This window comes from Lemur catta, chromosome 3, assembly GCF_020740605.2.
Source record: "Lemur catta isolate mLemCat1 chromosome 3, mLemCat1.pri, whole genome shotgun sequence".
Taxonomy (NCBI): domain Eukaryota; kingdom Metazoa; phylum Chordata; class Mammalia; order Primates; family Lemuridae; genus Lemur; species Lemur catta.
The window spans coordinates 80,068,178-80,093,781 of NC_059130.1; the positions used below are offsets into that span (position 1 = coordinate 80,068,178).

General features: G+C 36.9%; 1 protein-coding gene across 6 annotated transcripts in view; it reads right to left on the reverse strand.

Moving 5' to 3' along the window:
• NFIA (nuclear factor I A) overlaps positions 1–24,716 on the reverse strand; it is a 351,020-nt gene extending 326,304 nt beyond the window's left edge. For 4 of the 6 annotated variants that reach the window (XM_045547890.1, XM_045547887.1, XM_045547888.1 and 1 more), the window contains exons 1-2: positions 24,042–24,443; positions 18,051–18,582 (exon numbers count right to left, since the gene is read on the reverse strand). In XM_045547890.1, coding sequence (XP_045403846.1) covers positions 18,051–18,582; positions 24,042–24,068 — 559 coding nt within the window. In that variant the 5' untranslated portion in view covers positions 24,069–24,443. Of the gene's footprint in view, positions 1–18,050; positions 18,583–24,041; positions 24,554–24,678 lie in introns of those variants that run through there. The other 2 variants (XM_045547886.1, XM_045547889.1) reach the window with 2 other exon arrangements.
• Between the last annotated feature and the right edge of the window lie 888 nt (positions 24,717–25,604).

Consider the following 25,604-nt stretch of genomic DNA (forward strand, 5'->3'; position numbering starts at 1 on the left):
TGTGGCATTGGTACAGGTTAGACAAATTGGTCAATGGGACAGAACAGAGAATCCAGAAACAGACCCACACAAATATAAAAACTTAATAAATGACAGAGGTGGCAATGAAAATCACTTGGGGAATACAGAAACTATTCAATAAATGATGCAGTGGCAACTGTTCATTCATATAGAAAAAAATGAAATTGGATCCCTACCTCACACCATACACAAAATAAATTCCAGATGAAATACAAACTTAAATGTGAGATAAACATTTTAAAGATGTACCAAAATACCATGTATTAATATTTCTAAACTTGGAGTAAAGAAGGATATCTTCAACAAGACAAAACACATACTATGAAATAAAGAATTGATACGTTTTACTACATTAAAATTAATTTTTGTTCTTCAAAGATATCTTAAATAAAACATACAAGCCATAAACTATGAAAAGATATTGCAAACATATAACTGGCAAAGGTTTAGAATGCAGGATCTATAAAGAACTTCCACAAACCAATATGGAAAAGATAAGCAACAAAAGAGAAAAAAATGAGTACATGACAAAAACATTTATTTCATATGTCTTTGAAGAGGAAAGACAGTGGCTCATGCATACACAAAAAGATGTTTGATCTCGTTAATAATCAGATAATATACACAAATTAAGACTGCAATGAAATGTTACTTTATAGCCTCTAGATTGGCAAAAAGTCAAAATCTGGCAGTGGTAAATGTTGGAGAGGATGTAGATCAATAGAATCTTTGTACACTACTGCTACTGAGAGTATAAACAAGTACCACTTCTTAGTAAGATAAAATATCACTATCTTTTTTTAAAAACCTAACATATACATGCCCTATGATTCAACAATTCTACTTCTAGGCATATGTCCTAAAAAACTCTTACACACATGCTCTGAAAAACACCTTAGAGTTCACAGCACTTGCTAATAGCAAGAAACTGGAAACACCCCATAGATTCCCATGTAAAGAATATTATACAAGAAACAACAATAAATTACAGTACATGCAACATTATAAATATAATTTGAGTGAAAAAAAGCAATTCTCAGAAGTGTGTGCATGTATGTGTTACATATATCATTTTCCATAAAACTTACAACAAGCAAAACTAAACAATATATTTAGAACATATATGTGATGAAACATTTATTTTACAAGAGAGGAATTATAACCACAAAATTCAGGGTAATGGGAGGAATTTCAGGGTGATAAGGGAAGAAAAGAATCAGATAGGTAAATGAAAGGTATTGGTTATATTCCCTTTCTTGGGTGAGGTGGTAAGTTCACAGGTATTCAACTCATACTATGTGTTATAACTTACACATATTTTTACATTAAAAATAAAGATAAATAAGAAATCAAACCAGTAATAAATGTTCACTAAAATAAAATAATTTTTCACAATATTCTAAAACTTTTCAGCAACAGGCTTGAAAAGATTTTAAAAATACATTTATTTGTATGTTTATTTTGAATTATTTGAATAATACAGTCACTTTTTCCCCCAAGAAAATATAATAATAGTCAAATTTGGGGAAAAATATTGATTCTTTTTAACTTGACTGATGTGAATAATTTGTACTTGAAATTCAATCTCAGTTCTCCATGCAAACAGGGAGTGTGAGTGTTAAAGGAGGAGGCTCCACCACGGACAAACCCAAACACAGTAGATATCTAAATTTCTATTTGACTTCAAATGTATCAGCTAGACTTTTAACCTTCTATTTTATGTCCTTATTATGTTTGGTGCTAAATATACTTCTATTCTTGAGAACAGGCCAATAAAGGATGATGCAGGTTTATTGTAAATAACTGGGCTGATACACACACACACACACACACACACACACACACACACACACATCCCATAATAAATGAGTTTAAAGCTTCCCTCCAGTGACAGTATTCAATATCTTCCGTGAATAATCTCCAAAAAAAATCTTTTAAACTTACTGAGCATGAGTGGCATGCAGTAATCAATGATGAATTTGACTGAATTCATCACAAGCCCAGTCAGAATTTCATCACAGCTATTGTCATAGGTGCACAGATACACAATTCTTTAAAAAGATCTTCTACTTCAAAATGCCTTCCCAGGTGTGCTAAGTCAAGAAATGAGAATAGCAATGTCTGTCCATCCATACTCTGCCAGAATGAAGGTGATCATCTTCTCTCAGATACAAAAATATAATCAGAGAATAGACTAATAATTAAATGAGTTAGAATTTCACTGATATGCATTATAAAGTTACTCTCTACCAATCAAAATCTCTCCAACATGCATCTAAACACACACCCCTCACAACTTGAGATGTGTTTGACCAGCAGCATCAAACAGAAAAAGATGAACACTAAAGAAAGACCATAAATTCATTTCTATAGAATCAACTATATTATTAAGTTAAAAATAACCAATTTTATCTCAGATCCTACAATTTTGCTAATTAAATATCTTGCTTAGAGATCAATAATACCCTAAGGAAAAAAAATTAGAGTGCTTCCTAATTCAAATTCTAAATAGTAAATATATTTTCAGCATAATGTTGAGAAATAAAAAACACACATATTTACCTCTTCAACGCCTGACTAGTTTTTTGTCATTTAAAGATAATTTTTGAGTTATTATGTGAAAATCTACATCTAAACAGATATCTCTCCTTCTCAAGATTCTTATTACCTTACAAGCAAATAACTACACATTGAAACTGACCTGAGTCTTACACTTTAGAAAGGAACATAGAATTGCAAGAATTTATATAAGAAAATGTGCATGGTCCCCTATTATTAAATAGCTATAAGAAGATCACCCAATCCTAAGAAACACAGTGGGAAAATCCCATGCCTTCTACCACTTTGCAAAGTACAATCTGGTACACTATCCTCTCTGCAGCTTTGAGATCCAATTAAAATGTTAACAAAAATCCATTCTATTTTTCATTCCCCACTATAACATTTTTGGTGAATGCACACAAAAGAAGATGACCAGAATATTGCATTCCAAGGAAGAAACAAAAAAAAAAAGAGGAAGAAGAAGAAAAGATGACCAGAATTTGGCTTCTTTTAGCACTCTATGAAAGCACAAAAAAAGACTTAGTCTCTTCAACGTAAACTAAGTTTCATATGATTTTATATGTTTCTGGTTTTTGCTATTTTTAAGGTTTTAATTTTTTTTTAAAAAAAAGAAGAAATATATATTCTGTCAAAATGCTTCCATTATCTTTTGCTGAAACCAGTAGGAGCTTTTAGATATGAAAACAGGGCCAGACAGAAACACTTTATGGGAAAGTCTGCAATGGAATGGTTTTGATAATGAACATGCCTAGAGAAATAAAATCATGAATGCTGTATGTGTTGGGGGGAAGAAACTCTTATCTTCAGTTGGGTTCTGTTTCCCTTAGAGAGGCTTATGTTACCTACAATCAATAGGTCTCCAATTAACAAAGAAGATTTACACATGCTGGTGCATTTTTGTCTAATGAAATTGGACTAACAGTTTTAATGAGAGTAAAGTACTGGATAGGAAGGGAAACTTATGAGTTTACCATACACAATTGGGTTCAACACCTTAATTCTGATCTTTAACTTTTCTGCTACTACTGCTTGTGGCCTCTCCCAACTTAGGATAAGTAATCATGCCAAAATACACCCTGTTAAGTGAGGACAGACATACAAAACTACAAACGCTCATGAGAGATAAAGACATGATTGACAGGCCGTTTCCCTGCAGAGGAAAACAATATGTGATTCAAAACCAACAAAAAATGTGAGTGTCCACCCTGAAGGGAACGGCTCCATTTTTAATTAAAATCATGTTCTTTAAAAATGCAACAGCATGAAATTGAAATCCTTTATTTCCCCTCCCAGCACAGTATCTAACACATAGTAGGTACCTGATAAATGACTGCTGGTATAAAGATGATTTCCCCACATATACACAGGAGCGATGGCTATATTACTCTATCACCCTCAAATCATCTTTTCTAGGTAAAAAGTTCAGATAAAAGTCAAGACCACCATCTTAAAAGGAAAAACAAATAGCTTGAATGATTTTCTATAAATAAGTCTGGCATCGTCAAACCTTTATTTTTCAGAATTATAATTATTCAGATGTCAATAACTCCTTTGGGCTAATATGAACTTCAGGTTTTGGTGAAGAAATATAAATCAGTTACATGATAGGTCAGAAGGGAAAATCATTCTGAAAAAAAGTAGGCTTAAATTCAGTGCTGATGTGAACACACAAAAACTACTTGATATGTTACCTAGTTTTTATTTTTTATTTTTATTTATTTATTTATTTTTTTCTTGAGACAGAGTCTCACTTTGTTGCCCTGGCTAGAATGAGTGCCGTGGCGTCAGCCTAGCTCACAGCAACCTCGGACTCCTGGGCTTAAGCGATCCTTCTGCCTCAGCCTCCCGAGTAGCTGGGACTACAGGCATGCGCCACCATGCCCGGCTAATTTTTTTGTATATATATTTTTAGTTGGCCAGATAATTTCTTTCTATTTTTAGTAGAGACGGGGTCTCACTCTTGCTCAGGCTGGTCTCGAACTCCTGACCTCGAGCGATCCACCCGCCTCGGCCTCCCAGAGCTAGGATTACAGGCGTGAGCCACCGCGCCCGGCCTGTTACCTAGTTTTTAAATTCACCTTATAAGCTTCTCAAGTTCTGGTTTCCTTCAATCCAGATTTCCCATCTAGTAACCAGTTCGACAGAGATATTGAGTACAGAGTGAGAGCCCGGTCCTATGCATCCCTATGGGGGGTACACAAAAACGAATACAACCCAGTCTCTGATCAGAAAGAAATCACAGCCCAATTTGGAAGATACGTGTGGACAGTTTTATTATAATATAGGAAGTGCTAATGGCGAGTACATAGTGCTAATGGATGCTATGAGTACACTGGGAAGGAGTCCTTAGCCCAACATTAGGGTGAAAAGAAAGCTTCCTTGAGGAAATGATATTATAACTGAGTCTTAAAGTATAAGTAACATTAGCCAAGTAAAGGTAGGTGAGGATATCCCAAGTAAAGGGAATAATACAAGGGAAGGAACAAAAATATATATGCATATACCTATACCACATCAGAAGATGTGGGCAGAGACTTAAACGACACAGGCAGGAAGACAGGGCGGCTCTGCATGGTCCATGCACCAAAATTCTCATTTATGTCTTTGTACAGGCTCTCTCCAGTTTCAAGGTGAGTTGTGTTCACTGGTAACTCACCACAAAAAGATAATTTATCCACTTTATTCAGACCACATTTATCTAAATACATGTACCCCTTATTTAAATACTGTATCTATTATCTTGATTACAAATAAGAACACGCAATAACACGTCACATTGTTAAAGGGGTCTTGTCAGATGCACAAGTCATTTCACAATACTAAGTTCCTTAAGTCTTGAAACTCCCTCTCAGACTTTAGTTCCTACCTCCAAAAGTTCAAAGAATCAAAGATACAAGGTTGATACATTAGAGTGTATTGAAACATCACTCTGGTGGGAATATACAATTCGGAATGAATTCTAAATTTAAAGACACGCAATCCTTTTTCCAGATGTTGAAGAGAGAGAATCAAAATACTCTGGAACAATTTTCTTCTAAATCATGGATTAAAAAACAAAAAAGGATTTTAATGACAATATTGCAGATTCATAATTCTAACCTGAAAATACGTATTTAAAAATATATAGCATCATTTAAGGCTATTTATCAATAACGTGCTCAGATTTATTCATATTACACAAAGAAATGGGAGGGTAAAGAAAACAGAATAACGCTAGAACTGTGAAAACACTATTCAAGATTACAAGAAAATAAGCTGGGGAAGGGGAAAGAGGAAGGGTATGATTCTAAGCAAAAACAGATTTTCAGGCTTTTAACACTTTCATTATTTGGAAATAAGACAGGTAAAATAAAGAAAACATCAGATATTGCTAAAAATCATCAGATAAATTCTGATATGTGTATACAGATGGCTTACTGAATATGAAGACAACATGGTTTTCTCTTTCCCTGGAGGGATTGAACTGCTAACATCCCAGGAACTACACCAACTTTGCTTCACTTCTCTGACTGTTAAACAAAGAAATCTGTCTTGAGTTTCATGATGTCCTACATGTCACTGTGACTAATCCCCAATCATTTTTATTTACAGTGTTCAGAATGAGTTTCTATGACAATCCCATGCCATTTTTTAAAATGTTACACACAGATTTTCTGCATTTTGAAAATAATTACAGAACAAATCATTTATTCTGCACTCTACCCAAAGAAAAGCACACACATTAATGGCTGGAGAAACAGATTTCACTTTCAGATTAAACAACAAGCAGATAAAACAGAGAACAACAACAAAAAAATCCAATGTACACTGTTTGGACCACCAGATTTTTGTTGTTTTTTGTTATTTTGTTTATCAGACATGCGATAGTTCTCCTCTTTCCAATCATCATCATACACACTGTCCCAATAACACACTAACACACCACACTCAGACATACAGGACCCCTTACATGCTTTCTGTTTGAATATAATATAATATGTATCTGTTTTCTTTGAACAAGAAGAAAAAAGGCAAAGCAGCTTGAGACCTGTGAGGATTTAAAATCCACTTCAATGTAAAAGTCTCAAGATTGCTAACTTTTTCCCAAGAAGCAGCAAAATAGGGAATTTAGGTGGCTACACTACTGGCACTTGGCTGTGTTGTAGGCACTACTACCAATTGCCAAATGAATTCACTACAGCCTGTTCTCCAAGGCCTTCCCTTCGTTTCTGTTTTCCACTCTCTTAATTCCCCTGCTGTTTAGTTTTCCTATAACGCTATTTGTTTTATACCTCAGCTTTACTAGAAGGATATCCTTAAAAAGGAGAAATAGAACTTCTCTGGGTACCACCAGCTTTCTTTAGAGAAAACATGCTATGGTTGTAAACTATTAAATAATAGAAAGCACCTGCACCCTCTTTCTGTGTCTGTTTGGATTTTTTTTTATATTTACACATATTTTTGATACAAGAAAAAATTTAACACTTACTAGAAATACAGTCAAATGATAGAATTCCCGGACATACACCAATTTTACCATTTAAAAAGCAATATAAGTAACTGGTTCTACAAATATTTAAAATTTCATACAGGCTCTTAGTTGGAAGGACCCTAATTTAAAAACAACAAAAGCTTGAAAAATCTTAATTTCTGAGAAAATTATATCGAAGATAGTATCAACTCATCTCATAGTATTCCCTTCAGTTTTGTGTATGTGAAACCTAGTGCAGTGCCTAAGAGGTAGTAAGTGCTCAAAACGTGTTTGCTGAACTGACCTGCCAAGCACATGGTAGAATCTGTCGATAAAGGTAACCAAAATAGATCTGCTATGCCAAAACCAACCAAGAACATCCAGCCAGATACAAGTAACAGGCTACAACTGCTCTCCAGTTCACACAAGAATTTCTGATCTTCATAGCTCCTGGGATGTATGGCCTCAGTTTCCTCAGATGTAAAAATGAAGGTTTGGGTGGCCCAGTTTCCTTTAGGGCAGCAACTCAATCTAATCTAAAGAAAAAGCTCCAGTTTCCCACTACTTTTTAAACTTAAGAGAAAACAATGGCTGTTGGCATTACTGTGTAATTCCAGAGAACACTTTTTGCCCCATGCATAAATTCAGAAGCAGAGCTTAGATTCTAATATATTGGAGAACGCCAGAGAGATAAAAACACGCCACAGGAGGGTCTGACCTAGTCACTAATCCTAACCATTCATTAACCATGTAATCTTGAATAAGTTTATAATCTCTTTCCTCACTTCCATAAAGGCAAATATAAAATCTCCTCTACGTAAAATTTAAGATTTATATGAAGAGCTAAAAAAATAATGTATAAGAAAAGATAATTTAAATACTGTAGTTTGAGAGCACAAGTCTGGAATCTGAGGGATTTGGCTTGAATGCTGGCTTTGCCACTTACTATCAGTGCGACCTCTAGTGAGTTACTAATTCTCGAAGAACTTCTATTTCCTGAGTAACAGGAGTATCCCACAACAAAAGTCATCTACAATCTCTACTGACACCTCCTCCACCACCCAACATGAAAAATTCTCCAAAATTTGGAGAAAGAAAAAAATATAAAAACAAAGAAATCCACATAAAACCAAACAAATCCATACCTACAAGCTAGAAAATTCAACAAAGAAAATCCTAAGAAAACTCCTTGAATTGCCCAAAGTGTTTAAAGAGTTTGTAAGAGAATGCTCTATTGCAAAGCAGAATGAACTGTTAAAGCTACTCTGTCACTTCTAAACTAGGTGACTTGGCAGTAAAGAGCCAGAAATGTGAATTTATGTTCCTCTCCAATCTATCTGTTTTCTTCCAATTCTGCTATCTCACCCCATGGCTCCACTTGTTCCTCATGCCCACCTCACCCAGGCACCTCCAAGATTCAATTGCAAATAAAGTGAAAAGCTATGCATAATCAGTCTTTATATAGCAAAATTGAAAATGTCTTTCTTTGAAGAATTACAAAGCTTTCTGTCTGAAACCTCTGACCTTTCTAGAGAAATCAGAGTCACTGTAGTTTAAAAATGTAGGTGGTAAAAGTACAAAGGATTACATTTATCCATTTTGCATGTCTGTCGTCTTTTCTGAGACTAGGGGCAAATATCTTTAGAACAATTACTTCTTCAATGCTCACATTTCAGACTGCAATATCCTCATTCTCCAAAGAACTAACTGTATGTACATCCTGGGCCCAATGAGATGGCACTTTTTTTGTTAATTTTTATTCCCATTTCATTTTACTGAAGCTCTGAAATACACAAATTCCAAAACCTTTTTAAAAAATAAGATTTTTGTATATAGTGAATAAGTTAAGAAAATAATAAAAGTTCACTTAAATCTTTTTTTAATTCTTGATTGGCCATGGGGAGGGCAGAGACTTCTAAAAGTACATTTTAAAAAACGAATTCGTAATAAAAGTCTCTGTCACATATTAAGAGGCCATACAATAAAAGTATTGCAGTGACTATCTTTCCCTGACAGAAACGTACAACAATAGTTACGCTGTTCAACAGCATCACTACAAAGACTTCATTCTCAGAAGTTACTTGAAACTACTCTCCAAAAGAGAACCTCTACCATTTAAAAGAAGAGGGGGAGGAATGCCAACTAAATTAATCCATCAGAAACTTTAGTAACTTAGCCATTTTTATATGATATGCATTCATGCAAAAATCTTGTCATAGTCATGCAAAGACACAAACATTTCTTATGCAAATAAGCTTTTGCCAAATTCTTATCTCAAATCCTTTGCTTCCTCTCAAATGCTAGTAACCCACTTAATGTGAACTCCCAATTACTTAATGTTGAAAATATATTCTTAGGTACACAATTTGCCATCAACATTTCTCATACATAATATTATGTATGAATTACATTCAACATAAAAGAAAATTACAAATTTTCATTATTAATCTGCTATTGTATCTGAGCCCACACAACTCTGTTTAATAGTATGCTTCAGGGGTTTAAGCGCAGATACACAGTATCTTCATTACTCATTCTATAGTAAGCTCTTTAAGCATCCTCATCCCTCATTCATTTGGAATGTTAAAAAATGCCACGAAGAAGGGCTCGATGTCATCTCAACACTGAAATCCATCTGTCTATGGCCCTCCTTTGACTTTTACTCCTTCTGCAGCCAACATTTTCACAAAAGTTGATGAGAATTTGTCAACCTAAGGACTTGTCATGTCAGTTCCTTTGAAAGGCAATGGAATATTTGAAAGTGACAATGATGGGATCCTATGTGTACAATATTCATTTTATGTAGGAGCTTAAAATTAAATAATCCCTTTAAGATTAAACTACACAGAATTGTAAATGCTTCCAACAGGGGAAGGGGAAAGAGGCAAGCACATAACAACACAGTAGAGATGGTTCTGAATTTCTGATATTAAGTAATATGTCTCCAATTTTGAAAATTAAATGAAGATTGATATTGTAACACTGCAGTTCCTATTACCCACTGACAAATACATTTCCCTACTAAAAATTACCACTGAGATCAAGCTATATGACTCACCACAGATACATCTTCTCCAACAGCATGAATGCAATGCACTACCCAATCATGGGCTGGCAAAATTACCAAAGGAAATAAAATCAACCAAACCATAGCAACAAAGACAACAGCCTGACAATGGCAGATGCTACACAGATATTCATACAAATTTTTAAATAGTACACATTCATTTTTAAATGTTTTAATTTCACCTCACTTTTTAAACTCATGGAACATTTTAAAAATAGCCATTAAAAATTTTATATGAATATATATGCTCTGAAAGCTGTCTATGTCTGGAAACTCACAGGTTATTTGGGACCATCATAAACACTTATCAGAGGCATAAAAAGGTAGGCAGTATCGAACTAGATACAATGCACAGTGGGGTATGAGTTCTATTTTTTAATTCTAATCCTTTTTTGTTTCTAGTCTAATCACTTTTATTCACATGCCTCAGTTTTCCCTTTCTAGCACAACTTTCTAGTTACAACCCTAACTACAACTGAGATTCATTAATATTTCTTAATATTAATAGTTATATTTCTATTTTACTTACTGTAAGTTCAGTTCAGCAGCCTATTTTTAAAATAAACCTGAGAAGAATTAATATGTATATTATGAATTAGCAGAATATAAATTGTATTTGCTGGTCATCTTTTTCTATTTACAATGATAAAAATCATGTTGAGTGAGGCTTTGAGTTTTTACACTGAAGTCGTTAAGAACTAATCTTGTCTTAAGTTTAAAGAGATAAAAATAAGGCTCAGTCCTTTAAGGGTATTAAGATGAAATATCCCCATTTTCAATTGTTTTCCTCTCTATTTTAAATTTTTAAAAAAATATTAAACGAGTAAAATTCCATTATTTTCTCAAACATGATTTTTGCTTTCTTTTAAATAATTATACAAAGCCATAAACAAAAAATCTTTTTGGAGGAAAGAAAATTTTAAATTTTAAAATCCAATCATTAAGGGAAGTTAGAAATACACATTTCTTGTGTATATAAAAATATGTACAAAAGTCTGCATAGTAAAATATTACATGCAAATTAGATTTTTAAAATAATGTTTACTTTAATACTCAAAAAGGCTTCCAAAAGCATCTAGAACCCATTAATCTAACTTTATCTTACCAAAAAAAAATTTAAACCTATGTCATAATGCATCTATTCACTAAAATTCAACGTTCTAAAACTAAGAAAGAATAAGTCATTCCAGATTTTTTACCCCAACACTGAATCTTGATCTGCACAAGTAACATGGCCACCCTGAGACTCTGTCCTCATGTGTTCAAATGAACAGCGTACATAACTTATTCATAATATTGCTATGAGTAGATGTAAGGAAGGAAGGAGGGAACGAAGTATAGAAGGAAAGGAGGGTGGGCAAGCTACAATATATGGCAAAACTTAGTACAGTGCCTGCTGCAGAACAGACATTCAATAAAAGTTATTTCTCTTCCTTCCTTTCTTCCTTCCTTCCTTCCTTTCTTCCTTCCTTCTCCTTTTGTCTACTCTCCATTGATCTAGGTCCAAAATATCTACCACTAGGAAAGCATCTGAAAGACATGAAGAGGAGTTAAGTTTAAAGTTCCCAAAGAACATTAAAGTGATTCCACTTCAATCTCCAGTTATTATGATCATACTAATCATTTCTGGGTTTCACATTTTAAAGAAGACTAAGGTTTGCCAAAATATATAACACAAACTTCTTTCTCTCAATTTTATCTTATTTAGCTTGTTTTACAAACAGAACAGCAAAAATATCTTCTGATACAGAATTGCTGCAATTTGTCATTTGTTGGACTTAATTCTTCACCTCGTAAGACATGTTTATTTAACTAGAACATTAAGGGGAGGACTAATTCCATTAGATAAAATATGCTTTTACACTGTGGCATTATGATAACAAAACATAAGATATTGCTTTCTAATATCTGAGGGAAAACTTAGAGGAAAAAGTAATTTCTGTCTAAGCAGCAGCTACAGAATTCTGTTAAGTTTAGGGACACCAAAGTTTGGATCAATAATGTGTATCTTAGAGTTGTCTTAGTGAGAGAAAGGCAAAAAGTTGCCACCTTAAAAAGCAAAATAGTAGAAATTATAAACATCTCCATAACCCCTTTTTCTGAGTTTACGTGTACCACAATGTCTCTAACTGGGCTCCTAAACCCTAAAAAGAATTTTTGTGGAACTATTTTTTTCTAAAAACTTCAATAAAAACTCCCAAAGCTCCAAATAGTGTCTTAGTCTGAAATAAACTATGCAAAAAAAATTGTCGGAAGATAGATTATAAAATTCTCCACTTGATATCTTACCGCCCAAGATCCCTTTATAGTCATTACTTAAACCAAAACACAGAGCATCTCCATGTGTGATTAAGTTCACAGTTTTATGTTTCTCCTAACAAAGCATGCCAGACTTCATTCATTCTCCTCCTCCTCCACCTGACTTCTTCCTTTCCCTACCCATCCTTCAAAAATTTACAATTTATAATATATTTAAAAACCAAGCTCTAACCTCTAAATAACCATGGGAAAATTATTGCTGAAATGCTAATAAATCAGTGTTTAGCCCATTCACTAAACTCAATCTGTATTTTATGTTTTTTCTTCTCATTCTAACCCTCAAAATTGTTTTTAATAATCTATATTGACATTTGTGAGCAATTAGAATTGTTGCTGCTTCTGTGCAAGATTTAAAAACCCAGCAGGCTGTTCTGCATCCTCTGGAAGCAGCTTGAGGCCTTAACCAAGTGAAACACCCAGTCCTACTGTGTACAGCAGTGACCACAACAAAGGCTGTGGTTTCTCCCACACTAGCCTTAAATACGTTTAAATTAATGCTATTCATCACTGGGTGGAAAAGAAGACAAGGCAAATCCAAGCCAGCAGCATTGGGAAATTTTCTTACCAACATAACCTCTTAGCCATAAATAAACTGACTCCCATTCAAATTTTTATTCCACAACAACTATTTCTCCCTATTCCTATATGCCTTCTGAACTTCCATCTTTTCCACTACATTCTAGAGAAAGGATTTTGTTACTACATTCTAGATAAAGGATATTGTTACTGTCCTCAAGTTACGCAGAAAACACTCGATGATATAAAAGCCATATTTACCTCAAGTTTGTTGATTGATAATGCTATCTCCTTTGAAAAGATAAAAATTTCTAAAAATGTGTGCATATACCAATAATTTACAGTAGATGGATCGCCACAAAATCTACCTTGATTTTAGTTTAAGGTTAGAGTTAGAATTTGAGATAGGGTGGTACTTACTCTCTTAATTTTAACTATCACTGAATATTAGTCTTACTCCTTGTTTTTCCAAACACATTTTATTATCGCAAATCACTGAACTAAGTGAATAACTTTCTACAAGGGAGTTTATTATAGTACTGAAGAAGTTTAATCACATAATGTACAGTCCTACACTTGAACATAAACACACATACACACACACCTGCTAAGAGAATATATTAAATGAATTTTATATGAAATATATGGTACAGGTAATGTGGCAATACTGCTGCAAACTAATGTAGTAAGGTACCTAAAAATTAAGAAATTATCATAATTAGTTTGGCATGAGATTATAAACTGTAACAATCTGACATGATTCATTTTTAAATTTTTACAATAATTATTCTATATGCAGTGATAACCTTATAGATACAGTCATACTGTATTTTAAAATACTAGCTTTTAAAAAAAGAAACCATTCCCATTGCTCAAACAGCACTCTGTGTGCAGCCTGGATGTGCACACACATGCACACGAAGCACACACGCACTCATACTCATACACACTCCTAATCTTACACCTGCTCTGAAGCAGTAGGAAGTGAATTCTCAATCTGTCAACATGACCATCTGGTCTATCTGCATATCACGGCTTTCTCTATTACTATATGAAGGAATGGCAATCACAAAGCCAAAATAAAACTAAAATGCACCTGAATGGGAGTAGCTCTCTTTTGGTTGAAATACAATAAAATGGAGCATATCAGAGCAAAACTAGCAGTAATCTAAATAATTTAAAACGAGCATTCACGACAGCACAATTAAGTGAACAATATGGTACAAGTAATGTGGTAATCAGTAATACTGCTATACAGGTTTACAGGACAGGTACCAAGCTTCCAAGACACTGAAATAGCTCTTTCAGTGAGTGTCGGGAGTTTTGCTATTCCTGGTCCAAGCAGAATTAAGTAAACATCATAGTGGGGTGTCGTGAAAGCAATCAGTAACTATTGTACCAAAAGATTACTGTGCAAAAGTGCTCACTTTCTGCCTTAAAACTAGTAAATGCTCACACTGCCATTAGGGCAATAGCAGCTTGCTTTGTCACTGACTAATTAACAATTACAGCAATTACCTGACAAATTCTGATCACTTATTAGTCTTTCAAAGTGAATTTTAAGACCACTAAAAATATTTCCAATCTTAGAAAATTCCTCATCTGCAAAAAGCGAAGGTGGCTCACTGCGATTTAGCTTTGGGGCCTAATACCACTTGAAAAAGTAGTTGAATTTAACATAAATTCATTTGTTTAATTTTAGTATTTAAATGTCTTCACACAGCTGCCCCAGAGCTTTCAGTCTACTCCATGGCAGGTAATAACTATCAAATAGAAATTGTGACACTGTCATTCTATGGCCTAACTACAGCAACCTACCTCTACCCAAAAAATGAGTCCTTAAAAAGTCTAACCTCTTACAAAATTTAACTAACTTGACTGAGAATCTTTCTGGAATCTGATTATATTACCAGAAGTTATACAGAAGCAGTTAAAAAAAAAAAAAAAAAAACTCTCCAGAAAGTTCTCGGTTGAGTGCCTACTAATGAACAAAGGTTAACTTTATCTAAAAGGTCAAATGCCTGGTGGCTAAGGTTATGACCTTAACAACTTAAATTGTGACCTTGCCACGTGCCGGGTATATTGTAGATTCTGATACAGATCATCTGGTAAAGACTGGTCATAAATTAGCTTTACTGTTACACACCCACAAAGAAAAGCATTTGCCACAATACCATAATATCTCCAAGTTGTCATAGGATACGTGGGAAGGGCTATTCAAACAGACCGAATCAAGGGCATAAAATGGTTTTGTTCTTTTATACTTTTAACAAATGAAATTCTCAGGCTTATGGAATCACTCCGATTATACTTGTTACTGTTTATCAGCCACAAAATTCACACAGTTCTAATGCCACTGGATTTAGAGGAAAAAAATGGAATGTAGTGTATGTATTATATTTTAGCATCCCAATAAGTCTTAGAATGAATCACCTCTGCTTTTAAAAAATGACTGATTCTGCATTTGCTTCCAGGATTTACATATATATTCTAAGGTTTCAACTTCCTACCAAAGAAAAGGCCTATGCATGAAGCAAGAGTTATTATACACATTTTTAGAAGGAAAAGAAGATCTAATTTCTGTGGCCATCTAGGGGGAAAAAAGGCATTTTGGAAGAAAAAAAATACAACATTTTAAAAGAAAGAGAAAGAAAAAACATATTATAGGTGAAAAGGCCACAATGGTTTTGGCATGTATCTTGAAGCACGTTTCAGAGTCTCTGCCTCCTGCCAATACTGGCAAGTTCTCAAAACTTTTAAGGAGGTAAAAACATTGTTTAGTGTTTACAAATCTTCAGTATTATAACAGATGCTTGTCAAATCAGTTGTATGTAAGTTGACCGATCTACCTCATATTTGTATTGGCAGCTTCCCTTCCACAAATAACAGGTCTCTAAATCTCTTAAATCAAATCTGAAATATTTTCAGACAAAAGGCCTTTAATATTTTCATTTACAATCTTCCTGTTGCGCGCACAGAAAAGTAGCCATTATTGCAGTCCTGTGAAAACCAATGGCCAAACACTTGGCTGGTATTCAGGCACAACAAGGGATTCTGGGATACATGAGGAAAACCAAACCGAAAGGTAGTCTGATCCATGTTGCTGTCCATAAATCTTTCATAAGCAATAAGGATGCTAACTCTCCTAAGCAACCTTCTAAATGTCATTTTAACAACATAAACCCTTCAGGTATTGCAACAAACGACAACTGTGCTAGCTCAAGGATTTGAAGCAATAGCATAATAACAAACCAACAACACAAAAGAAAATACATGTAATGGGAATAGCTAAAAAGGTTGCATTTCTTTAAATCTAAGGGAAACGCTTAAGTAAAAACTTAGAATGGATATATTGCTTATGCTGATAAAAGCTGATTCTGCATTTCATTCACAGCTATTTCATTTTGATGTTATCTCCTAAGGAAGCACACTTCATGATCTGCATTATCTGTTGGCACCCTCAAGTTTCTATGTTGATAAATTATTCGCTATAATTTATCAACTGTATTTTTTAAAATATCTAAAAGAGAAACAAAAGATTGCAAAGAGTGCTCCTTGAAAACACTTGTAACACCCATACTTTTTTTTGTACCTTGTAGAACTTACATATGCAAATAGATTAAGAAATTTTTAACTTTGCTTTTTCAATAGACAAAACAAATTAACAATAGGCTTAAAAGTAGGTTAAGGTAGGCTACTTGTTCCTGTTTAGAGGTCATTTGACAGGTGCTACCTTTTCATTTTTGCTACCCAAAGCTAAAGCAACAGGCAATTACTATAATTAAGTATACATTTTCAAAAACCCAAATATCTGAAACACTTACAGATTACATCCTCTAAAATACTCATCTGCCAACAGAATGCAAATGATGATATGACATGCTTGCAAAGTTAATTTCTCCAGTTTCTTATGTAATGGCAGATAGACAACAAAAGTTCTCTTTCTAAAACATATATTGAGAAAAACAATATAAAATAGGCTACCAGCTTACTTCTTTAAATTAATTCTAAAAATGTTTTTTAAAACAGTGCAGTGTTTATTTGACAGGTAACATCCCTCTCCTTTGTGGAAAAAATACATAAATATATAAACCCCAAAACAACCTACTAGTAGGATTCCACAACCTTCTTTCTTCCATCTGGCTCAAGTAACTGCCATGAAGGTAATCTAGCAAGACCGATATGTACATATAAAAAGTCAACAAGTTACACAAGACCTGAGCTTTCACATAACACAATGAGCCTTTTGTCTAAAGCAAGACGAAAGTAGCAAAGTAAAAAGTGCATTATTTTATCCAGTCCTCAATAATTTTATCCTGAATGCTATTCTAAATACTGAACCATGTACAGATAAAACACACCTTGAAAAAACAATTAAAAATTTTTATAATAAATCAAAGCAACTCACTACATCAATTATCAATAGCGATTTCTCAATGTGTTCATGCACTATACAGGTCGGTTACTTTTAATAGTAACCTCTCCATCAATTACTTAAAGAGTTGGTTGGTTGGTTTCCCTTAGCTATCTGAGACAACACTAAGAATTCCTAAATACAAAGCTACTAAATCTGTATAATAATGTCATTATTTTTCCTTCATAAATGATCAGCAATTTGATAGTAATCTTACCTCCAACTTCTTAATTGGCAAGGAGTTCAAGAGGCTCCAGTAGGTTAAAAACACTCCCAGCAGAAAAGCAACTAAAAATATTGCCTCAATACCAAACTAAATGCTTTTTAACCAAATCACTTGCCAGTTAAAATACACTCTTTATTACAAAGGTTTTCATGAGGCTTCTCTCAGCCCTCATCAAAAAATGTGATTTAAACATATCACATATCTGATTACCAACGCCTCTGAAAATACTACTTACCAAAAGAACTGTACTTCCTGAGAATTCTCTCAAAGCTATACTTTTCCACCTGAAAGAAGGTGGCACCTCATACACAGGGGCTTCAGGCTATTCTGACTTGGGTTTATCTTTGAAACCACACTGGCTTTTATGCACGCGGCCTGCAACTTGGGGAGTTCAGGAATGATCCAGCATAGACGGAGGCCATCAGGAAGGAAAAGCACACAAGAAAGCGGAAGAAATTCTCACCATCGCACTTACCTGCTGCATGCACAAAGTATGCCAAATATAAATCGAGTTCCTTAACAGAAACCCCTATGTGATGGGGTTGGACACAGAGCCCTGGATTAGAGCATTGTGGGGACTTTACAAGGCGCTCGCCATCAGTACTTTCCAGCGGAATACCTTTAAACAAAATCACCATAACAAGGTCCAACCTCCAGACTTTATCTGCCTGGCGGAGGCAGTCAATTCTTCGCATCTTGCCTTTCTGGTCTGGGTTGGAAAGAACACAACATGGAGGTTTTTTCCCTGTAACTGTAAGAACAAAATCCTCTCGATACTCAGGTCGAATATCTTTCCGTAACTTTGCTAGAAGTCGAGATGCCCACTTCTGCTTGACCTCTGGTTTTTCACTTAGCAATTCATCCTTCACGGCTCTCTCTTCTTCTTTTGACATACGCTTTTCATGTTTTTTGAAGTATTTTCGTTTTCGGGCCTGCAGGTTGAACCATGTGTAGGCGAAGGCTCGGACGTGGGGCAGAAGTGCTTCGATGAAAGGATGAAATTCATCCTAGGGAAATGAATAAAAAAATAAAACGTGAATATGATGGAAACAAAAGGAAGCAACTTTTCTTTAGATGGTTATCTTAAAAAAAAATTCTCATTTCACTTGAAATTTGATTCAAGCATTATGTTACTGAAATCAGGCACAGGAACCCTACAGGAAGTGGTGGTGGGGTGGGGGGACAGTGGGAGAGAAAACTATAGGCATCATTTCTCACGATCTGAAAGAAAAAAAATTGCTAAAAATTTAAAAAATGTTTTGGTGTGTTCACCAAAGTGCACCAGCTTCTATTGTCAGGCCTAGTTCCTTAATCCTTTAGATAGTAAGTGAAGTTTATCTAAACGCTTATAACAATATATAATCTTAACCCTGTTTCAAGGAAGGCATATCTAATTTTGTCCCAGCCTTGACCTCACCATTTGTAGTACAGCCAGGGCCCGGCCGCCAGATTGGCAAATCCTAAACATTTAGATGCCAGTCAATGTTTATGGAAGTCTAGGAGCAAAAATCATCTCCTCAATCAATGAAAACAAAGGCTTTCCCTCTAAAAATATTGCATGTAGACTCTGATCTGTTTCTTATTCATTTTGATAATATCTTTATTCTTTCTTTAAATATTATAGATACATGTAATTTTTTCAGTCAGAAACTTAGACATATTTGGCAGATCCATATACAAAAGAAGGGATGAATTTGATATTAGGCTAAAAAAAAAAGACCTATGTCCAAAACATAATTGTCGATACTATGGGAATGAAACAAAAAGGGAAAAAAAGGAAAAAAACAAAGAAAAGCATACAGGCCAGATAATAAATAGAATGCGTCATTGTGACAACACTGTTGCAACTGAATACATTTAATTTACTGATATGATTGTGAAATGCCTTCAGTAATAATCATCCCTAAAAACAGATTATTTAACTTTTTAAAAATAATATTTCAGGTTTTCTTTGCACAGGGAAACAGAGAACCCGGTATACTCAATGTTTATGAGATATCAGGAAAGCCCTCATGATTGCCTATTAAAATTCAGGTAACGTGAAAATAAAATTGAATTCAAAATATTTAAATTTTTCTGCTTATTTTACTCAAAATATTTGATTCTTATAGGTGACATTTTCTTAGGAAATATAAAAATAAAAAATAAATTAAACAGTAACCTCTACAAGGCTTTCAGAGTACATCCAACTTTTGATTAACTAATCCACACGAATGTTACATGACTTCTGCGACACAACTCCCCCTCCAAAAGATAGATTATTTATTTTCAAGTAAATGAAGATGAGAAAACCAAAGTGATATCTGATGACTTTTTGTTAAAGGCTGTAGGATAGACAAATATAAAATGCATTCTGTTTTGGTGTGCTATATCCATCTTAAATATATCGTGTCAAGGCACAAATAACTGTAATGTCCAAAATGTTATTACTATTAAAGCAATTATTAAATTTTTTAATGTTCAAATGTAAACTGAGAAGGTAAAATTGGTAAAATATTTTAGCAGTCAAGTCCATTAAAATTTTACAAATTATAATCATTTAAATACTACGTATGACTGAGTTTTTAAAAGTAAATATAACATAATATAATACATAATAAATCACTTCCATAATTGACCTTTTTTTCCTCTCTGCATGAATTTCAGGCTCTGTGTTTCAAGTTTAGCTTTGAAAACTGCCCTTTTTCAATAAAAGAATCCAAAAGAGAAGTAGTCAGCTTTCATAACATGTGTGCATTCTTTAAGTGAAGGGAGAATAGAGAAAAATACAAGAATTATATTATTCTTTACCATAAACCATTAGAATTTTTTTAAATTTCTGATGTTTGAGAATATTTCTTATTCCCATACTTTAGAAGAGAGAAATGGGAAGCAAGTCACAGTTAATCTGTGAAGGTATATGCCAAACCACAAAGCATTTAAACATTACTAAATTCTGAGCTCATCCTTGAAATGCTCTAAAATACATAAATTTTAGGTTTCAAACAGAACTTCGTATGGACTGATTTTCTTATATATACAGCACATGCTGGGGACCAAGGCTTTGTGGTATGGTATTATGCAAAGAACTCTTGGAGTCTACCTTAAACTACAAAGTGAGCTTTCACCAAAAGGAAGATTTCATTTTAAAGTATCAACCCCATTTTTTAATATAAAGGATAACTTAGCTCCAAACAATTCACATCTATGTTTAAATATTATCTTATTTAAAAGCTTGATTAATGATAATAAACATATAACATAAACATTCTAATATGGCATTTTAAGTGTTCAAAGATACTCCCAATATGCTTCTTAAAAAACTTCGAACTGCATTCATTCATGTTCAAAATGATTTTGTTTACCTGCCAAGCAAATGCCCACAGATCTCATCACAAAAATCCTTAAACAAGGCCAACTATGTCAACTAGTCAGTAAGAATAATCTAAGTCCCCAATTTTGCATCAAAACTATTTACAACGTATTACTCCCCAAAGGTTTCAAGAATGTGCCAATAAAAGTACACAATATTTTGTACAACTTTACTCACATGTACAATTAAAGTGTTAGTTAATTTTTTCTAATATATCTTTCTCAATTCATGATTAAAAATATTCCAGAATATCGAACTAAAGAATATGATTAGCTTATAGGAAATGTCCAGGAATAGCATAACTGATGAGTTAAAAAGAAAAAAAGATAGCAAGCCTTATAAATCATGTTGCTGAACATGTCGCCATAAGCTATGTAATATTTCAAAATATTCAAGAGAAAAAAAGAATATTTCACGTATGTGCTCAGTGAGAAAGTTATAGGCCACCAATAAAAACAAACCTGAAAACCTGTTTCCAAAGTGGTATTACTTTGAATCAGCATCTTAAAACATTGATCTGTTTGAAAGTAAGCCAAGTTTAAAAACCACTGAATCCTGATATTTCTAGAAATTACTTCTTTTAAAGGTTCACCTATAAATTTCTGCTGGGATATCATCATACAGCCAGTACATGATTTGGTTGATATGCCTATCCTGGATTAAAATGCCTAGCATTTTCTTCGTAAAGTTTTAAAAAATTGCATACAAGTTAAATGGAGTTTATTCTTTCATTTAGAGCACTTTTATCGCTGTCATTCCTAGATCTTTTTTTTAATGAGCAATAAACTACCTAAGTTTTTCTTTTTAAAACTGGCTCTAAAGCATTATAAATATTTCAGCAAGTTAAATAAATTGTAAATCAATTTTTAAAAGAAGAACCCATAAAATATATGAGCCCTCATTCACTATTTATTGTACATTTTCTTCACAAACTGTTACACTAAATAAGCGTTTCTCTTAGTGGTGTTTCCAGAAGAAGGCCTAGTGAATGCATCAATCAACACTGCCAACTATGTAGGAGGGAAAAAAAAGAAAAAAAATAACTTTCTTAATGTGATAATAGCTTTTAAATCAAGAGAAGCCAACTTTGTTAAATACCTGACTATGCCCTGGGCCCACATGGATACGCAGGTATCCTCATTTATGTACAATCCCAAAACATAAATTTATCTTTTCAGAGCTCACTTGAGAAGACACCAATGTATCTGTTAGGGTCCTTTCCCTCTGTTGCAGCACACTGGTATGATCTACAAGTTCTATGTGTTGCAAACTTCTGCCAGCTAGAACTTCAGCCTCTGAATCTCAGCATTTTCACTGTATTCCGTAATTCATTCAAATTATCTTACACTTTGCATCTTATCCATATGCAATTGTGAATCCTGCCAGAAGTGGTTGGAAAAGTTTCATTCCATACTTCCACAAGTTACTAAAATAGGAACTTGGGAAGTTTGTTAGGGGGGGAAAAAAAAAAACTTTTACAATAACTAAAAGCAACTGCTATCCATTATTAATGTTAGGCCTAAATCCCAAACAGACCATTTCAACATAAAAGATGCATTTAAGAGTCTTCTGAGATCAAATAGCCGGTATTATTACTGTTAGGTATTGCAATAAGAAGGGATGTCATGTGGGAAATAAATCCAGACTCTAGACAGGAGAGAGAAAACTACTGGTACTTTTTAGCCTTCCAGAAAGTATTCCGGTTAAACCGTTATCTTCTGCTAAATGAAGGCAAGAAGTGGTAGGCTTTTTTTAAGGGAGTGGTGAATAAACACTTTATTTGAAACATATATCTTCATGTAGATGATTAATGGTCAGATCGCAATGTACCAAAGCAGAGTGAAGGCTCACACTTTTTGTTAAAAAAAAAAAAAATTCTTAGCGCAAAATCACTTTGACTTGATGCCTTTTAGTCAAAGAAAAGAAGTAATATATTCAAAAGGGTTCAGATTTGGGTGGCGAAGTAGCAATATTTTGCCTGGGGGTGGTGCAGACAAGGGAGGGATGGACCGGGGAGGCACAGAAAGGAGGGGCAGTGGGGCGCGAGAGCCCCACGCTCCGAGTTGTGTCTGAGGGGAAAAGTTGCCCCTGTCCTGCACGCGAAGCGGCCGGAGTCGCGCGGTGGCGGTGGCGGTGGCGGCAGCGGGAGGCGGCGGCGGCGGCGGCGGCGGCGGGGGGAGCCGCGTCCGGCCTGGGCCGCCGCTCGGGCTCGCGGCCGGGAGCCCAACTCCGCCCGGCGCTCCCCGGCCCGCGGCCCGCGGCCTCCGCCGCTCGCCGCCCTGCGCGGCGGGGTCTCGTCCCGGCCCTGAAACTTTCACTCGGGGAAAGCGAGCGGGCCACTAGCGAGCGGCGAGGACGCAGGCTCCACCCGGCCGGCGCAGGGGGACGCGCGTCCACGCAGCCCCGCTCCGCCGAGGGCTAGCCGCCGCCTGCCTGCGTCCGAGGGGCGCTGTCCGGGCTGGGGCTGGGACGGTGGCCCGCGTCCTTCCCGCGGCCGGACCCCGAAGGCTTGACAAACAATAAACAAAAGTAAGAGTTTGGGGAGGCGGCGAGGGGCTGCGGCGGCGCTGGCTCCGGGGAGCGGGCCGTGGCCGCAGGCACCCGAGAGCTCCCCGCACACGGGGCTGCAGCTGGCCCGAGCGTGCGGGGTGCGCGGTGGGCTCCGTCGGCGGCCCCCTCCCCGAGCGCCGCGGAACTGCAGGAACCCTGCTCTCGGCAGCAGAAACGCTGAGTCCAGATTTCAGCGTGTCATGGGCTGCAACCCCGCCGAAACACGTGCGGGGCGTCCGAAAACACCGCCGTTCCGCAGTCCGTCGCCCCGATATTAATTAACGCATTAATAAGAGGGCGCCATTAGCCATGTGCCCACACAAATGGCCGTGCAAGAGGAATGCACCCGCATGGAAACAAAGTTACTTTCTTAAAGCTGTATTTCTCCCCCCCTTCCCGGGCACACGCGCGCACACACACAGAAACACGCGCAGACACGGGCACACACCGAGACACATGCCCCGGGCCCAGCCGGCGCGACGGTCCCCGGTGCCCCCTGCCCAGCCCCAGACCTGCACCCGCCACCCCGGCCCCCCACCCCTCTGCATCCAAACAGCTGCTTACCTGGGTGAGACAGAGCGGAGAATACATAACTGCCGGGCGGTGGGGTGTGCGTGTGCGTCTGGGTGTGCGGTTTGGAGGTGTGCGTGAGTGTGGGTGAGAGAGGAGAAAGAGGGAGAGAGGAAAAGAGAGACAGAGAGAGAGAGAGAGAGAGAAGGGGGGAGAAAAAAAAATCAAGCCTGCTTCTTGCGTTCACATTTCCAACTCGGCTCAACTGCAGCCAGCCAGCGCTATTGCCGCTCCATGAGCTGAACTTTAACCCCGCCTAGAGTTTCCCTACACTCCACTATACATGTCTACTGTACGCGGGCGTTAAAGGCATAGCGCACCCTTTCCCGCTCCCGCGCCGGCCCGGCCGGGTGCCCGCGAGCTGCCCGCGCGCCCGCCTCCGCCTCCGCTCTGCACCGCACCGCACAGCCGCCGCCCGCTCGCGCCGCCGCCACGGGAGGGGGGGGCGTGGGGGAGGGGGCGGCTGCGGCGCCGCGCGGCCAGCCGGGTCCCGAGCCTCCGCGGCCGCTCGCGCTCGCCGCCTCGCTCGCTCGCTCCCTCGCTGTCTCCCTCGCCCGCCCGCCCGCTCGCTCGCTCGCTCTCCCGCTCGCCCCGCGGCCCCCCCGCCCCCCTTCCCCGATCAGCGCATTACTGGGTAACGCAGTGAGGAGCAGTTACAGTCTGTACTCCGGGGCAGCTATAGGCTGCCACAGGATGTGCTTAAGCAAACAAAACTACTTTTCCTCATCCCCATCCCCCCACCCCCGCCGCAGACCTTCGCGGACCTCGGCGGAGGACTTGGGCAACTTTGCCAGGTTGCCCTGCACCCCCGGGCCACTGTGTGGGCACGTAGAGAACCGAGGAGGAGGCCGGGCGGCACATTTGCATGTATGCAAATTTCTTTGAAAAATCAGACCTCCTAGGTAACTTTTTTTTCCCCCTCTGAAATGCGGTAAGGCTCAAAGCATTGTAATCTCTCCAGCGAAGCTTTCTGTGGGAATAGATTCGTCGGCAGAGGTAATTATGCACACAATCCTGCAAACTTTGTGCAGCTTCAGTCCTATGGTATTCAGAAGCGGGGGTGGTGGGGAATAATTTCACACAGAAGATTCACCCGGATTGGGGGGGGGGGGTGTCTGGCAAAAGGAAGGCGGAGATTAATGAGCGTTCTCCCTTCCAGGACTGTGAAACTAGTGGGTTTGAACACAGACACCACACAAAAAGTTCTATCACGTTCAGAAACAACAGTGGTTTAGCTGTGACATCTTTTTCTTTTTAGGAGGGAAAAAAAGTGAAAGGGATGTCCCCTTAGGGAAGGGAGATATTCTGATCCACAAACGCGTGCCCCAAACTGGACATAGGCTATCATTACCGTCCCTGTTTCTGAGACACCTCTGGAAGGGTGGCTTTTAAGAATCCCCTTTTTTCCTCCCCCAGGTAATAGTTCTTAAAATGGAAAAGAACTTCCTGCAATTATTTTAGGTTTGCTAAAGTATTGTTTTGGCAGAAAAGGGGGGTGGTTTTTAGGGTTTGGCAAGTTGCCAATAAGCCTGCTTTTCCAGTTTTTTTTTAACCTCA